The sequence below is a fragment of the Accipiter gentilis genome, chromosome 6 (assembly GCF_929443795.1).
Source record: "Accipiter gentilis chromosome 6, bAccGen1.1, whole genome shotgun sequence".
NCBI classification, from domain to species: domain Eukaryota; kingdom Metazoa; phylum Chordata; class Aves; order Accipitriformes; family Accipitridae; genus Astur; species Astur gentilis.
In genome coordinates, this window is record NC_064885.1 from 32959261 (window position 1) to 32976942 (window position 17682).

Below are 17682 nucleotides of genomic sequence, written 5' to 3' on the forward strand. Positions count from 1 at the left end.
AAGAATACATTTCTTTTCAAAGAGTCTCTTCTCCCACCTGCACCGTTGTGCACAAAGGGACTTGATTATCTGGGAGATTTGGGCTTGTGCAGCAAGGGCAAAAACAATGTCCTTTTAGTCCTAAAACCTGATAGATATTGGAATATGGTGATGGGAACATACCAGAGTGGCTTCTCATGAACTGTATTTTAACAGAACCGTAGTTGGGTTCTCATGTTTTTCCTTTGTTTTGCTTGTATGTGAAGAATCCAGAGCCTAAGGACCAGATCTCAAAAATGATTAAAATTTTGAGTGGGGAAATGGCCATTGAGTTACATCTGCAGTTTTTAATACGAAACAACAATACAGACCTCATGATCCTCAAAAACACAAAGGTAAGAGGCTTTGTTAGATATGGTTGTCTTGGATTCATCTGACTCATCCTGTGTTTGTTTTGACCACGTTGCTGTTATTTTACAACATCATCTTACGTTTTAGCTTGGCCTTCCTGGGTTTTGAGGTTACAAATCTATGGTTTAGGCATGATAAATTAACATTTAAAGCTTGGACCTGTGAGGCTGAAGGAGAGCTGATTGCACCCGAAGGCCATGTAATCAGATTGTTTCAACTTACAGCTAGTATGACCTAATGACAGGCTGCTATTAGTGTGTTGATTTTTTATTGTTTTTTTCCTCCCCCGATTTGGTTATAGAAACTGATCCTTTTCTCCTCCCCTTTTTTGGTGGGTTTGTTTTCCATCTGGTCAGTAAGATGGAAGAACTCACCCTCCAGCTCCATGACTGATCCATTGCAAATGCTGCTGGTTGGGGAGGCAGGGAGTCAGCCAGGACTGTAGGTTACAGTATGTTGGTATCTTGGTTGGGGTGTTATGTGAAACCACACCTTCAGCTTGACTAAAGAAATACGTGCTCAGAGACTAATATTTCCACACTGAAGACAAAACCAATCAGATATTATAATGTAGGCAGTGCTAGTGAATTGAGTAACGGATTTTGTTTTGGAAGGTGTTACTCAAAAGTGGGCAAATGAAAACTTACAGGTGAATTAGACTTTCTTAAGCTAAATGATTATTAGAAACCATAGGAGAAGTTTTTTATATGTGAAATGAGATGCACATCATCAGCACAAATGGTAGGGGATGCTTGTTGGTGGGTTGGGTTCATCTCTTTCAGGAGGCACTTCAAATGTATTAGAAAATCTTTTCCATCTGCTGGTTAAGTGCTTGGGAGTGATCATGCATAGTGTTCCAGGGATGGCTTGAAAACGTCAGCAGCAAACGCTCTGCAGTGCTCAGTTCTGGGAACCAGAAGCAGGGTTCTCTGGATAAGCTGCAGTTGAAGTAGTCACATCTCTGACAAACTCAGAAAGGATTGGTTTGCACTGGAAAGATGGGTTGAGGATGTATTAGAATGTATTAACAATCCATTAACTTAGATTAAAGGGAAATTGCTGGTTAAATTGAGCATAATTACAATCCATTTTTCTAGTGTACTGGCAAGCATGCTAAGTGACCCAGGGCATATATTTTGCTGACTGGTGATACTGATTGTTTTTGTTCTTTCAGGATGCAGTGCGGAATTCCGTGTGTCATACAGCAACGGTTATAGCAAACTCCTTTATGCATTGTGGTACAACCAGTGACCAGTTCCTTAGGTAAATCTATGGCAGGGAAGCTCCAATGTCATTTAGCGGTGTTTAAACAACATTGTTGCCCTACTTAGCTTTGTACTTCCAAAAGGGTGGCTGCAGAACTCTGATGGGCTTAAAGAAGAATAAACAAAGGGTCTAAAAACTAATGTGGAGGCAAAGGGAAGAAGGTGTAATCGTTTCCTTTTCTCTGTCCTCACAAACTGGCTTTATTTGACTGCTAACCATATGAGCAGTTTGGAGGGTGGAGATCTGGAATTTCTGTTCTCTTTGTTTAATAGTTGGAGAATTTCTGAGATGATGTTTCCTTTTTGGTAGAGACTGACAGTGCTGAATGACTCTTGGAAGGGAAATGTCAGGGCTGACCTTACCAAGGACTTGAGGAACGTTCCAGAAACTCTGTTAGAGTTTCTTCCAGAGAGTTGATGCTGCATATTGAGCAGTTGTACTCCATCCTTCACCGAGATCACCAGTATCTGGAGAGTATCTGGAAGCTTGACTTAGAACCAGCCAAAAATCAAGGCTGATGAAGGGGAGAGAGGTATAAAGTGGAAATGTGGTTAGCCTTCTGGAGCTGCCGTCTGGTTTGAAAGCAGTCTTTTTTAGTGCTGTGAAACCCTGCTTGCAGGATGAGGAACGGGCTCTATGAAAAACTTTGTATGACCTTTCTCTTTTTGTCTTCCAGAGACAATTTGGAGTGGCTTGCCAGGGCCACTAACTGGGCTAAGTTTACTGCTACTGCCAGCTTGGGTGTTATACACAAGGTAATGTTGCATTCATTTCCCTCTGTTTAATATAAATGCTTGACTTGTGAACACTGAAAACATTGAAATGGGTATTCTGAATGACACCTGCACTCCAGTTTATAACATAGTTGGTGTCTTTGCACTAAGGAAAATCTGTGCTTTATCAAGTCCATCTCATCTGATATCTGATGCAGTTTATGGCATGTTTTGCTAAGCATCAAAAAGGTGGTAGGATAACATGGCTCAAGGAGAGAGTCTTCCTAGCTCTTCTCTTCCTTGTTGAGTTGAACAGAGTCAATAGTTTCTAGCCATTAAAATTGGAGGTATATATTTCTTAAGGTTTTTAGGATGGTACCAAAGTCCTTACTGTAGTAAGTTTCAGTAAGTTTGAATTGTGAATTTCTTCAAATTCATTCACAGGGGGGTATATTTAAAGCTGTTTTGAAATAGCAAAAAGTCTTTGTAATTGTTTTGTGTGCCTCAACCCTCATTCAAGTGCTCTGGTGAATGAATTGGTGTAGCTTCAGGCCAAATTTGTCCTGGTTTGGATCAGTGACCAAGCAATTGATGAATACTTGTGTAATGTGGTTAGTAAAACCCCAGTACAGAAGGATTCTTTGCTGATTGTACAGCACTGAAAGGCTGATTTTTGTGGAGAATGTAATGGCCGTAACATGTTTTCTCCTGACTTGTTTAAATATTATCATGAAGTGTTTGCATCTACTGTTTTTTCACCTTTCACTTCCCACTGTCTTCCCTTCCTGCTGGACACGGGACATACAGGGTCATGAGAAAGAGGCATTACAGCTAATGGCAACATACCTACCCAAGGACACCTCTCCAGGGTCTGCCTACCAGGAAGGTGGAGGTCTTTATGCCCTGGGTCTCATTCACGCTAACCATGGTGGGGACATCATTGACTATTTGCTGAACCAGCTGAAGAATGCCAGTAATGATGTATGTACTGGGTTCAGTAATGAACCTTTGTTTTGTTGGGAATATCCAGAAGGGTGCTAGCTGGTTTAGAAGTGGGGGTTAGAGGTAACTAAGACCGTGGCAGTAGTGTGATACTTACACCTCCTGTGGGCCTTAAATGTGAAGTTTGGTTTTAACAACCTATTGCTCAAAGTTCAGGTAGGATTTTTAGGAAATTCTTACATATTTGACAGTGAATCTAGCTTTGTCTTTCTTACTATTTGTATATCTACTTTGTTTTGCTAGTGGACCTGCAGTATTCAGGCACTGTTATTGCTTGCAGCTTAGCTGTCAAAGGAATAAGCCACAAAATGCTTCTGCTGCCCTATAGGTTTAATGCATCTTGTACAAAAAGAAGTGTTTTACTTTACTTCCTGTTTGTAGACCTCTACAAAAAAGTCTCTTTTTAAGTTAGGAACAGATTAGTATTTTCCGAGCATGTTCCCTTCTCTTTGGGGAATTTTAGACTACTACTTTAAAAATTCTGTGAATGGATACCACATGTCTTATTGCAAATGTACTGCCTTTCCTGTATCTGTTGTTACAACAAAAGAGGATGTAGACTGTTTAATTGGGTACAGATTTACCTTTCTATTCAAAAGCTATTACTGGGCAGCAGTTTTTACACATGGCACCGATTTATGTTTTTACATAAATCAGTCAGTGGGGAGGAAGACCTTAAGACTAGAAAGTCTCTTCCTATGTATAAAGCTTCTGATACTCATTGTTTATGGGCTTTTGAACTGCTGTTTCTATTCTATTTAGTGCCTCTTTCATCAGGGTTATTGCCTGAGATGGTGAAAGTGATATTTCTAACAGGTCAAGAGATCATTTTGGGTGCTTTGGGGCTAAAAGTTGGCAGCTTTATATTGATGGAAAGATGTCTACTTCAGCTGAAGCTGTGTTGTTCCCTGTTTTGTGATGACTGAACTTGCATATGCTTCTCCAGATTGTCCGACATGGCGGCAGCCTGGGTTTGGGTCTGGCTGCCATGGGGACAGCACGTCAAGATGTGTATGATTTGCTGAAAACAAATCTATACCAGGATGATGCAGTGACAGGTAAATGTTCTGTTTTCAAAGCAAATAACCATCTGAGGCCTTATCAGGCATCTAGGTTTTTTTGGTGGGTTTTTTTTCAGGTTTTCTGTTAGCAGCATAGGTCACTTCTAGGTTGCCTTAGCTGCGTTTTATTTACTGACCTTTTTCTGATCAGCATGGTTCTCTAGTTATGTGGCAGTAATGTTCAGAGGTCCTGTCAGGACTGGTCTGTGGCGCTATGCCCAATATTGATAAGACATGCAAGGTCTTGAAACAGTCCTTTATTTTGCTCTATTCTTTCCTTTGTCATATGCTTTTTATTTAGTGTGGTTGATCTCCAGAGCCGTGTGCCCTTTTTGGCTGAGAGAAAGGCTTGGAGAAGCTTCTGGGGGTTACTGTTGTATTGGCAGGGGTTCACAGGAAAATTATCTCAGCAGCTCTTGGCCCAAAGAAGGGAAAATTGAACTTAGTAGGGAAGAGCACTAAGTTGTGGCTGGTAGGTTATCATTACAAGCACATTTGGCCATGAATAATGGGTTTGCTGGGTGTGGTGGTGTCCAGAAGCGATCTGTTGGCCTACATCTTGTGTGATTCTATAGATATAATATTTACTGCTTTTGGGAACAGAGTTTGTTTGATTTCTTGCTTTTCTGTGCTGTGCAGGTGAGGCAGCTGGTCTGGCACTGGGACTGGTTATGTTGGGATCCAAAAATGCTCAGGCTATTGAGGACATGGTTGGCTATGCACAGGAAACCCAGCATGAAAAGATTTTGCGAGGCCTTGCGGTTGGAATTGCTCTGGTCATGTATGGGAGGATGGAGGAGGCAGATGCTCTCATTGAGAGTCTCTGCAGAGATAAGGTAAGTTTAGCTATGACTTAATCCCTGGCTCTTCTGTTACATGCTTGAGCTTCCTGTCCTTTTGTGAAATCTCCAGCTACAGTGGGTTGGCTGTTTAAAACCAGGGAAATCCTTACATAGTTCTGAAGTGGGGCAGTTTCACAGGTTGCTTCACTCTGATCAAAAATACACAAACAACAGTGCTTAGTTGTGTATTTTTTTAGCCTCATACTCAGTCTCCATAGTCCTGTGAGCAGCAACAAGGAGCAGAACAGGGTGTAATGGTTAAATACAGATGAGGCTTGCTGTAGGTGGATCATTCTCAAGGATCTAGTAGTGGTCAATAGCAGATGGTGAGTAAGAAGCAGAATGACACATCTGCCAGATACTCTTTGGCAGGCTGTGGCATAGCAACTTTCTGTCTCCCTGAAATTGGTAATGGCAACCCTGCTTTGGTGATTGTCCTGTTACTCATTCCTAATAAACAATTATGCAGCGAAGCTACCTGTTTGCAGATTCCAGGCCCAAGAGTGGAACAGATTTAAAGTCAGAATTACTGAGTCTGTGTTTGATGGATGTTAAATATTGATGCTTTCTCTTCCAGGATCCAATTCTCCGTCGTTCTGGCATGTACACTGTTGCTATGGCATACTGCGGCTCAGGGAACAACAAGGCTATAAGACGCCTACTGCATGTGGCTGTAAGTACTGCGGGCTTAGGAGCACATAGCAAGAAATTTGTGGTGAGGGCGTAAGCATATCACTTTGGCAGGCTTTGTGTCTACAGTATTGATGTTTGGTCCAAATTTGAGATTGTGAAGTGATGAAAGCTTTCCTGAATGCTATGAGTAGAAATAACAGCGTCTCTGACATTAGGATAAGTAGACTTTCATCAAGAGAATATTCAACCTGTTATCACAAAAAAGGAACCTATTAAAAAATGAAACATGATCCTAAAGTAGTTAGTAATGGATTTGCAGTGAATAGCCTGTATAATGATGGGCTGGGGAAAAAACAAGTTAAGCTTTAAAAGATGAGGTCTGTCTGCTCTTTGATAGGCTTGCAGTCAGTGTATGAACAAGCGTGAGGCTGTTTTGGCTGAGGATGAAACACGACTGTTAACTTTCTTTCTCTATAATCCTGTCTTCTTGATTAACTTGTGTGCCTGACACCTGGCCTGAAATGTTGCAGAGTCCTCAAGTGTTTTAACTGTATTTTGAACATCCTGTTTTCCCTTTTGTAGGTGAGTGATGTGAATGATGACGTGAGGCGGGCAGCTGTTGAGTCACTTGGTTTCATTCTGTTCAGGTACAGTATCTTCCTTGGTCACTTCTACAGCCTTCAATTTGATGTCTGTTACATTTTCAGGAAATGTGTATGCTATTGCTTTCACAAAATGACTCAATTGCTAACTGAATGGAGGTTGAAAAGTCAAAAAATTGAGAGAGAATAAAGCTTGGTTCAGAATTGGAAGCCTTCCTTAATGTTCAGCAGATGCTTAATGAGCCTTTCTGTAGGTTTCTGGTCTTACGGCTTAATTGTCTGAATAGAGTTAGATGAAGTTGACAAATAGAATGAAAAATTAATATTTGCAGGATTGAAAGTTAATTAAAAATTAAATACACAGTGCTTGTGCCAGGCCTCTTAAAGCCAGCAGTACTCAGACAAATATGTCTGCCTAACTGCTATCTAAGATGTTCCTGGAGGTTGTGACTTCAGTAAAAATAACCTGAAGAAGGATGTTGAAATAGTCTTTTGTTTTTTAAGTATCCACTGTAAACCCTGACAGGTTACTGGTCTTAGATTGTGGTAATGTAGGCCCATCACAAAATAGTAATGATGTTTGCTTTGGTTCTCTAAAGTGAAATCTGTTGCTGAACTGGTATTTTGTAGTGCTCTGTAGTTCCCTAGGTAAGAGGTGTTTGGGTTTTTTTTATTAGATTGGGGAATTAGAAGGCTCCTCAAAGACTACACCTTCCTCTGTTAATACAGTAATCTGTGTAATCTGAGCACTGAGCCAAGCTGCAGCCTTTGAGTGTGTCTGAGAGGAGGTAGTGCATACTTGGGCCCAGGACTGTAATTTAAAAATCTTTGTTTGCATCTTCTTTTGGTTAGTGGCAGTCTGTAAATTCATGCTAAAAAGCAGGATAAGAGGTGCTTAAAGCTGGTATTAAAGAACTGGGTTACTGATACGACCACTCAATTTGTCATTAACCAAGTCGTTCCTCACGTAGAAATTACTTTGCTCCATTCCGTTTTACCTGAAGCATATTCTGGCTGCAATTAAATGTAGTTTACAAACAGAATGAATTCCCTCTGTGGGCAGCAGGCGTCTCCCAAGAGCCTCTGCTGTGTTGCTTTCAATGAGTACAGATCGTTCTTTCCTGCATAGCGATCTGTGCCTTTCCTGAAGCCAAAGGGTCTGTTTAACTGGTTTCTGCATCTGTGTACAGAAGGAAAATTCCATGCAGGCCTTCCATAGTTGCAGGCATCTTTTTTTTCCAAACAGGTTGTGACAAAGCACTTTTGATCTCTGATTTCAGTGTAATTTTTCTCTTCAACAAATGCAAAACATACTTGGACATTGATAGCTCCTACCAAAATGAGAAGCTTTGAAGGCTCTGAGCTATACTATTTACCATGTGCTGGCATCTTGTTGGAGCAAGATAGTTCTGGGCCTGTTCGCTCCCTATCCAGCAATGAGGAAACAAATGACATCATCTTTTCACCTGCTCTGCAGTGGTTCAGATCTTATCCTGCCTCTTCCCTTCCCTTTCTGGATGTGTACAGTCCAAACCCTGCTTGCACACTAGGGAAGAACATTTCCTTGTAAATTCCACTGTCCACCTTACTTAGTGGCAAAGACTGAAACTTTTTAGCTGATTATCACTGGCTTCTGGAGGCAAAAGGCTTGTGTTAGGCTGCTGTAGTTGCTAACACTTTTCACTTGGTAACTTTCACAAAATACATGATCAATTGTTTTGGTTTAAGACACAATTCTGGAGGGAGCCCTTGGTTTTTCTAGCCCAGACCCCTGCATTCACATGCAGCGATGGAAGAGATTTTTCTGCTTAGAGGGCCCCACAGATCACCTACCCCCTGTATTTCTCTAATTATAAACCAAAAGCCATGTTTCAGTTCCTGGAAATAAATATTGTCCATTGCTATAGAGATCTAGAAGCTGGTTTTACATTTACCTTTCCTGTTTGCTGAAACTGCTAGTTAGCACTAATTGTGTGCTCTGGCCAATCTCAACACTGCAGGTGTGCAGTGATGTGAAGAGCAAGTGGGCTGTGAGTTTGTCAGATTTCATGACTAAAATGACATCTCTTTCTTAGGACTGGTGTTTGTTGAAGCCTAACTGGATTTACTTTTCTTAAAGACCACTAATACAGCATTGAATACTGGCAAGAGTCAGTGATCAGTCAGCTGCTAGAGGTACAGAGCTTTTGAATGAAGTGTTTTGTGATGGGAGGTGAACAGGCCTAACACAGTAGGCTAAGCCCCAGAAATTTATCTCGTCTTAGGTAAAGGAACATGACTGAAGCTTATATGAGGTCTCGTTGAATTCTTTGTATGTGGTTCCAGAAAGGGAACTGTGGAGTCAGGATTGAAATAAGAGAATAAATTTGTGTAATGTCGTCTACATTTTTCTTCCGGAATTCATGCCATTGCTGTAAGGTTAAACATGCTGGAGGTGTAAGTTCATCTGCTGGGTTGTACACTACAGCAGCAGGAATATGCACAGACTTGTGCTTCTGTCTGTTCCTCCTACAGGAAGTTGGAAGTTACGCAGTCAGAGGGTAATAATTGCCTTAAAAGCACCATTGGTGAACATGACAGAGCTCCTGACAGAGCTAGAGCCCACAAATTTACTTTGTGTCATAAATACCTAGTTTGTTTTCTCCTTTTGTTACAGCTGTCTGTGAATAAATGTTCTTCCTCTTGGATTTGAACTAACAGTGTCATAAATGTCACAAAGCCAGCTATTTTTAGGTAATACGTTTGCATAGCAGAACATTCTGTAAGGCTTTTCTGTCCTTGTTTACCTCTGTGAGTCTTCCTTGCTAGCACATACATGCAACCCTGTGTACATTAAAGAGCACAGCTTGGCTTTTATGGTTAGAGTTCATGAAAGCAGCACAGTAACAGAGCAAAATGTGATAGGACATAATGTAATAAACCATGACATTTAATTTTTAAAGCAACAAGGTTTTGCTTTATCTTGAAGATTAACTTTTTATTTTTTTTCAAGCAGGAATTTTTTTAGATTTGGTTTTTGAACTTTTTAATTACTGGAAAAGTCTACAAAAGAGTGTGTGTGGTTACTTCATTGTTCAAAATTCATAAATCAAGGTTTAGGTAGGATGTTCTAGTCTAGGTTATTAAGTTTTGCCTGAGAATTGCAAGATTAAATTTTCTAGTGTGTTATGAAAGATATCAAATTACCCAGTTACACCATTCAGTACTTTCCTGAGTATATAATTCCTTAAGAGAATTTCTATATTCCTTAACATATCAAGCAAAAACAGTCTGTAGTTAGGGCTGTCTTTAAATTAGTATCAGCTGCGGTTTTTTGTAACTGCAATACCTATTACCTTCTCAGCTAATTTAAAAATGATAAAATGCACTTTCAGGAGTTTTCTTCCTACATTCTTTTCCAAAGTTGTCTTTGTTGCCTGGAGCAAAGGTGAGGAGTTGGTGAAATTCTAGGTTCTGCAACAGGATCCCTAGCTGTATTTGCTCAGCAAGTCCTGTGGTGCTTTGAGGGTAAGCCATGTAAGGAGCGCTTGATGGGCTCTGTGCATAGCTCAAAACATCAGCTGTGGTACAAGAGTTTTGAAGGGATTAGGGGAGAAGAGATTAATGCTGCTATAGCAGTTACACACTTGGATGTGGGATGCATGTGTGCCTGGCTGTGTGAACGTCTGCAGGCAAGTTGCTCTTGGGAGCAAAGCAGTAGCAATCATACTGCTTGAGCTGCAGAATACATTGTGGGGTCCTGTCTATATAGCACAAAACAAACTTCCTTGTTCTGTTCTTAGACTCCCTAAAGCTTTCCAGGGGGCCATGTATGTAGAATTGAAGCTTGTTGACTAGCAGTGTTGCTGCTGTTAATTCTGGTTTTGCTGACTGTTTAGAAGCAGTCCACAGGACTGCAGACAGGATCGAAAGCACAGCTTGCTGGCTGTAGGACTTGGTATGGCTTTCTCCCCTCTTGGCTTAGTGCCTTACAAAAATTAGGCACTAGTTACGGATGTTGCGACTGATCATTTTCATGCCACTATATTAAATTATCAGAAAATGCTCTGGTGCTAGAGAATTGTTTCAAAACTATCTCTTCCTTTCTTCCCCTTTACAACTAGCAAGACAGTGAAAATAGTACAGTATAAAAACCTGAGTCTTTTTTACATCTTTTTTCTTTTTTAAAAATGGCCACCTCTTACAGGAGGCACTTTTAAGTAAAATGTTATTGTAAAATGGTACAGATGCGTTGACTAAAGCTTGAGATGTTTGGAGACTGCAGTGTGGATGCAGGGCTCTACAAGAAGCTGTATTGTGAAATAGCAAGAAGTGAACTGATGGATTGACTTGGCTGCTGTAATGTGTCTCTGTTCTCCCAGTCCTGATACTTTTGCCAGTGATCGTAGATAGCAAACTTATTGTTCATGTTTTATACTAAAAGTTCTTTATACTGAAGTGGTTTATAAAATATTCATCATGGCTGTTGGAAAACAGCATTTAAGGTGCTTGTTATTTCTGGTCAGCCTTTTTCTAAGACTATTACAGTGAGATGGAAAACACGATACATTTAAAGTGTTTTTAAAAATTGAAAGAATTATTTTTATCTTAATTTTTACCACTTTAGATTATGAACTGATCTTTGTTTATATTGCAGAGTGAGATGATTGGTTTATGTAGTCAGCTTTATTTTTATAGTTATGTGTTAGAGCAATGCTGCAGTGTACCTAAACACTTTATATACAAAATGAGGACGTAGATGTTTTATAGATATGACAAATCTGGTTAGGGAGAAGGCTTCAATGTGGGATACAGCAGTGCTTGAAAGCATGAACTAAAAAGGTTTAATGCTGTCATAGCAGTTGTTAAGTCCAGGGGAATAAGACCCATGAGTAAGTTGTGGGATGCTGCTTCCGCCTTGGTGCAATATTGTTGGGAAAAGGCTAAGGGTAGGAGAGGGAACAATGCAGCCTCTAGAGAGTCCTGAAAGGAAGATGTAGTCCTGGCTGATAAGTGTGGGCTACCCAAACATGGAGAACTCTGCATGGCTTATGTTCAGTTCTTCATTTTAGGATGATGCAAGTTAAATACTAATGTTTCCTGCTTTTGTGTTCTTTGTGTTTACATAGCCTTTGATATTTTAAGGCTATATATTTGGTTTAAAGCAAACACAAATCAGATACTTGGATTTTGTTCCAGGAAGACTTGGACAGTTTGTTTTCTTTAACTCCTACAACCTACCTTTATGCACTAGGCAGATGGCAGATCTTCTGGGTAATTGAGTATCAGGCTAACGGTCACTCTAACGTGATCTGTACCAGTGACTTTTTCAGGGTATTAATTGTGAAGAAGAGGATTTTAGTGAAACGTACCTGCTTGTTAATTCTTGTGTAGGAAAGATTAAAAGGGTTTTGTTTACCCTCCAACCCGTTTTATCTTTGTCTTATTCAGTCTTCCTGGGGGAGTAGAATGAGGGTCTGATTCAGTGAAAAGTTAATAGTAGCAGAAATCTTATTATAATCAGAAGAAGCCTTAGACTTTGTGAAGTCTTTTCAAATTTGAAAATGCCTTTATCTGCAGGTCTGAAACTGGAAACAGAGCTGTGTGTCTTCATTAACCAAACTGTAGTGCATTGGAGAAGTCCCTTGGTATCTCTGGCAAAACTAATATAACTTCTAATGCAAATCGTAGCTGTACAATCAGATTGCACAAATACATTCATTGTTTCAAACGGTGCACTATGACATCTTGCATTAATTCTTTCCTTGCTTTTGTTTTATCTTTGTTCTAGACTATTTGTATGCATGAGATTTTACTTAGTTCAGAAAATAGGGCTCAGAGCCTTATATCACTTGAGAGCTTTTGAAAATCTCAGCAAGTGTTTTAACTTCTTAATGTAAACTGGAATGTCTACACAGATAAGTAAATTAATATGATTGGTTTAAATCTGAGATAGTTTCTTCAGCCTAGCTTGTACCCTGCTGAAAACTCAACAGTCTGCTTTCAGGAAGTCACTTGCTCCTTAGGACCTAAAAACACTGCCAATAATGCCTATAATAAGCCTATAAGCTTTTATATAAAGATTTTCAGATCACTGAATCACAGCGTGCCTGAGAAGAGGGAGAAAAACCAGTCTAGTATGTTCCTCCCCTGTCTAATTCCAGAAAAATATTTTCAGTTTCTCAGATTATACACACTAAGGCTTTTTAACTGAGTAACTAAACATTTTAAGCAGTGCTATTTATAACGAAATTGGTTGTCTGACCAAATCCCTGAATTTGCTTTAAAACTACTGTTCAGCAGCTGAAGTTTCAAATTAGGTCATCAAAAATGCTGAGATTCTTTCAGCTATTAATTGAAGTTGATGAATTTTTTTTTATGGCAAAAACTTCCTGTTGGGTTTTATTAGGGAATATTGATGTGCATCTTGCAGAATAAAAGGCTCATTGTGCAGGGTTTAACGAATTTGAAAATTAATTGCTATCACCTATCTAGTGTATTTGTAAAGAGGATCCTTCAGAGAGCAAGAGGCTTCTAATTTTTAAGAGCATGATGTTTTTCAGAAGTTGGAAAGGACCTCAATACCTGGATGCAAGGCATATTAGATGTGGCTAGACAAATAGGGTTTGACATGAATTATTAAAAATAAGAGTAAAAATGGACATTTCAGCAAGCCATCTTGCCTATTTTTGTAACTAGTTTCCCATTTAAAAATGAAAAAGCTTCCTTTCCTGTTCTGCAGGGCAAAAGCCTTTCTTTGCAACTGGGGAGAACAGTGTGTCTCATGGGAACAGATACTGACAGTAAACACCATGGTGTCAAATGCCAAAGCAAAAATATGGAAGTTACTTCTCTCCTGACTGTTGTTTTTGCCATGTTGATGGTTACCTAGAGAGCCAAAGGGGAAGTGAAACAAAGGAGTGCTTCTTAGCGGTTGTATGTAGGCATCTTTATCAATATGATGAAAGAAATCTAATGCTTCATGGTAAGACTAAGTCAGTCCTGAGAACTGGCCAGAACTCTGGGACTCCTGGTTCCAGCTTGCAAGGCAAAGAGCCAGAAGAGCTCTGGCAAGCATCCTGCCTCTTTGGGCTATAGTGTCCCAGGTTGTTCAGTATGCCTTTACCAGGTTTACTGTGCCTACAATACTTTACCTTTTAAGGCTGATGTTACGTATGGCAGCCTAGAAAAAAAAAATTAGGGGACTAATGCTTTTGCTTTCTCATACCAGCTTGCAGTGCTGTCGATTTTTCCACAATAAGAAAATGGTGTAAGAAAATGACATTTTCTATGAAGCACCATAAAAATTCAGTGTGCCTCCTGTATGCTAGTGAACAGCTTTATAGCACCAGTGTCTCTTTGTCAGTGCCTTCACTTCTGCTTAACACTGGATTTTTTTAACTGTATTTTGATGCATTTGAAAATTGATGCTAGTATGCCCAGGTGTGATGTGGTAGGGAAGAGTTTTACACCTGGAGAATACAAGATAAGTGATGAATAAATTTTTCTGGCTGCCTACAAGTTTTCTGATAGAATCTGAACTAAAGGCTTATAGAACCCCAGATAGTTTGGGACTGGCTTCACTAAATGTGTTTTGTACCACCACAGTTGAGGTTAGCTGAATTTCTTGCTTCTCTATTTCTTAGAGTGGCTTGAAGGTTGGGATTTTGTTTGGTTGGTTTTGCTTGGTTTTGTCTGTTTGTTTTTGTTGTTTTGTTTGGTTGGTTTTAAGGTATTCCCTTTATTTGCATTTCAAGGCACTCATTCTGTTAGGCTTCAAACTCCATTATTTTCTTCTCTGCAAGACTGCTGAAGTGGATATATTTATAGGTAGTCCTTATGTCCATGTCTGTGCTGTAATTTTTAATTAGATAGGCAGCCAGAACACTGAATAAATATCTCCTAATGTATTTTAAATAATTAAACAACAAAAACCCCCATACTTGTCTATTGTTCTTCTAAAATGTATTTCTTCCCATAGTGCTTGTAAGTCGCAGATCATCTTTGACTTTTGTCTATCTTGCTTCTCTGGTAGATAAAAAAGAAATTAAATATGCCAAATAAAAATTTCTGTGATAATGAGGAAAGTTGAACTAGGTAACTGTGTAAGTTATTATTTTTATGTGGTATATAGAGGCCGTAGAGCTGGCCAGGTGGTTGGTTTGGCATGGGCCAGATTCCGAAAGAATTGAGAGCATTTGACTCCAGAGAAAGGAATGTCTTTTTTTTTTGGTTAAATGGAAAGTGCATGACCCCTTTCTCCTGTAAAAAGATCTTGTGTTCAGCTAGCAAGTGACTGCAAACCTTTTATCAATTATTATTTAGGCTGCTGTCTTTATGAAGGAAGCCGGAAGCTATAAAAATACTCTCACTCCGCAGCCAGTGTGTAAAAATATATTTTATGTATTTGTGTTACTTAAAGATGATGCTCATGGATGTAGTCCTGAGCCTCCTGTCTCACTTGTTGGTACCACAAGAGCAGTGTTGTCCTTAGTTACCATACAACAAACTTTTGCTTTCTTATAGTAGCTTGCAGTGACTCTTATTTTCAGTCATGTCTTGCTAATGAAGGTAATGTCTCTGTTCAAATCTGTTCTTGTAGATACAGTTGCTAAAACAAGATCTCTGCCGTCCGTTATGTTGTCTTTTTATTCCATAGTTCTGCATTTTCTCTTCATCTTTCTTCTCCCTCTGTCCTTATGCTTTCAAGGCTGTTACCTGAATTGTTAAGCTTGTCCACTGAAAAAGCAAACAAGCAATTTCTTCTTATACTTAGCATGTTAAATGGAATGTGCATATTTTCTTGATTATATGTTTCTGTGTATGGAGAAATTTCTCTGTAGGAAGACTGGATTTTTTATTAGTCACTACTCCTTTTGATTGAGGTTTATTGTTGCTGACTAAATTCAGTAACTGGAATATGTTGTTTCTATTTAGGGTTACTAAAACTGAGAAATCTATATGCTGGCTTGACAAAATACATCTTTTCTGGGTGACACTTTCTCAAGGATTATTTCCTCTTGGTGGAGTCTAACCATTGATTACAAAGAGCCCTTGGAATTGTTCTCTGTGGGACACTTAGAGCAAATTACTCCTTGCATCATTGCTTATTGCAGACTGGCAGTTGTACAAGAACAGGCTCAGACTGAAGAGAACTAACTTACCTCTTGCTCTTTCCAGGTGTTGTGAGCCAGCTGTGTTATTCCTGCTGGAAAGGGAAAATTTAAGTTGCTGCTGAAAGTAGATAGATGATTGCTGCCTGCTCTATGAATGGTTTTTGTTTAATCAGCATGGATTTATTTAAGTAGCAAGAGAGTTTTCAAAAATGACTGCTTCTTGCTCTCTGGCTGCTGGGAAATAACCCCTCAAGAACAGTGCTGTGCCTATTTGCCTTTTGGTGTTATTCCTCATGAAGGCTGGTTCCTGCATTGCAAATGTTGCTTTTAATTTTTTTTTTTTGCTGTGATCGCTCTGTGCATGGATGTGATTGCACTTTCACCTGGTTCCAGAGTAGCTGCTTTAGGTTAAATGAGATACTAGTCTGTGACATTTTCAGCTATGTACCTGGAAGTTTGGGGTTTTTTTGGATTTGTTTTATTCCTGCTTCCTTCCCCCCTTGAGCTTCAAAGTAATTTAGGTCTTATTAAAGGCTTTTGGTTCTCAAATATTTTTAGATGTAGGCATCTTACGCAGCTATAGCAATCCGTGAATTCTGGCTTTTAACTACAGGATCCTGTTAAATTCTGATCAATGAAAGAGGAGTAAGACCAGCTAGAGCTTATTGTAAATTAAGTGGCTAGTGACTATCACCAGAAAAGGGAGGAAGGAGACAACTTACTGTAAGTATCACAGAAGTATTTGTAATGCTTCCTCCTGGAACTCTCTGGCAGTTGTTATGTTAGGCTCTGTTTTGAACTTGCATATGTTTTAAATTAAATATATATGAATAAATGTTGGAAGGACATGTTATCTTCAGTACTTCCCTTTCTGCAGATGAAAAAAAACCTAAGCCTTTTGCTCTACATAATTTTAGTGTGTAACTAAAGAGTTCTGAAAACAAAAATGAAAATGAAGCCTAAGCTGAAAATTTTACTTTAGAGGGAAACTATCGAAAAAAATGGTGAGCTGTCTGCTTGCTGTAAGAACTCCAGTACTTTGGGGAAATCCAATTTCCCTTCCCAAAGAGAGGTGGTCTGGAACTGTCAGAAGCTCCTCATTTCCCAGATGATAGACTCTGGTAGCTTTTACAGATTGTGAGGAACAATTCTTTCTATTAATTTTGTGTTCTGATGGAAGGCTTGAGCATGTTTGAGAGTGCAGACTGGGACCTGTAATCTTATGCCATTAGTCCAATGAAATTACTTTGAGCTAAGCTAAACTGCGAATGTATGCAGGTCTAGATAGTAATGTTGTCTCTGCTGTCTCTTAAACACTTGCTCTTATTTTCAAGTGAAATAGCTATTCTATCTGTGACTTTTCTACTTTGTGTGAACTATATTGGATGAGGGAAGGCTTTTACTGAAGTTCCAGTGGTCATAAAAGGGGAAGTTTGTTCATATAAATTAAACGTATGCACTGCCTGTCCTGTTTTACTCTCGATCATTGATGTGATATTGTCCTATTTTGGTTAAATGCTCTCATTTTCTTAGTATGAAAAGAACAGAGCAGTTTTCTGTGGAAAATCTGACAATACCAGGCTTATGTGTATGTGAGAGTGATGGAGATGAAATTCAGGTGGGTAAGACATTCTGCCCACCCCACAGTAAAACCACAAAGGGATAATTTCAGCACAAGGAATTTTTCCTTACCCTGCTAAGAACCAGTTTTACCCCTTGTGGAATGCGCACATACGCCTTTTGGTCTCTGGAGCAAGTGATTCTGCTTGTGATACACATACCCTCAGAGAACAAGAAAAGCTCGTACTTGGATATGCAGTCTGAGCAGAGGAATGTATCTGTAGGATGCAATGCCGTGAGCTTGTGTGCTGTTTTGTTCATACAGAGTAAAGGTGGATTTAAATTAAAACTAGCAAGCTTGTATCCCCCTGCTAATTTCATTGTAGAGCATCAACCTACAGAGTGTTCTGTCTTCTTGCTAGAGCGAATGTTAAAGTAGTGTTTGTACAGAGACGCTTTTCTTATAAAAATGTACTTTGGAGAGGCTGAAGATGATGAGAACTGAAGTCAGATACTCA

At 39.4% G+C, this 17682-nt stretch overlaps 1 protein-coding gene across 1 annotated transcript in view; it reads left to right on the plus strand.

Annotated features, from left to right (window-relative positions):
* Positions 1-17682, plus strand: part of PSMD1 (proteasome 26S subunit, non-ATPase 1) — a 74594-nt gene that overhangs the window by 10705 nt on the left and 46207 nt on the right. Inside the window, exons 9-16 of the mRNA XM_049803585.1 lie at positions 246-374; positions 1565-1653; positions 2333-2411; positions 3177-3350; positions 4318-4429; positions 5072-5268; positions 5852-5947; positions 6490-6554. Coding sequence (XP_049659542.1) covers positions 246-374; positions 1565-1653; positions 2333-2411; positions 3177-3350; positions 4318-4429; positions 5072-5268; positions 5852-5947; positions 6490-6554 — 941 coding nt within the window. The remainder of the gene's footprint in view (positions 1-245; positions 375-1564; positions 1654-2332; positions 2412-3176; positions 3351-4317; positions 4430-5071; positions 5269-5851; positions 5948-6489; positions 6555-17682) is intronic.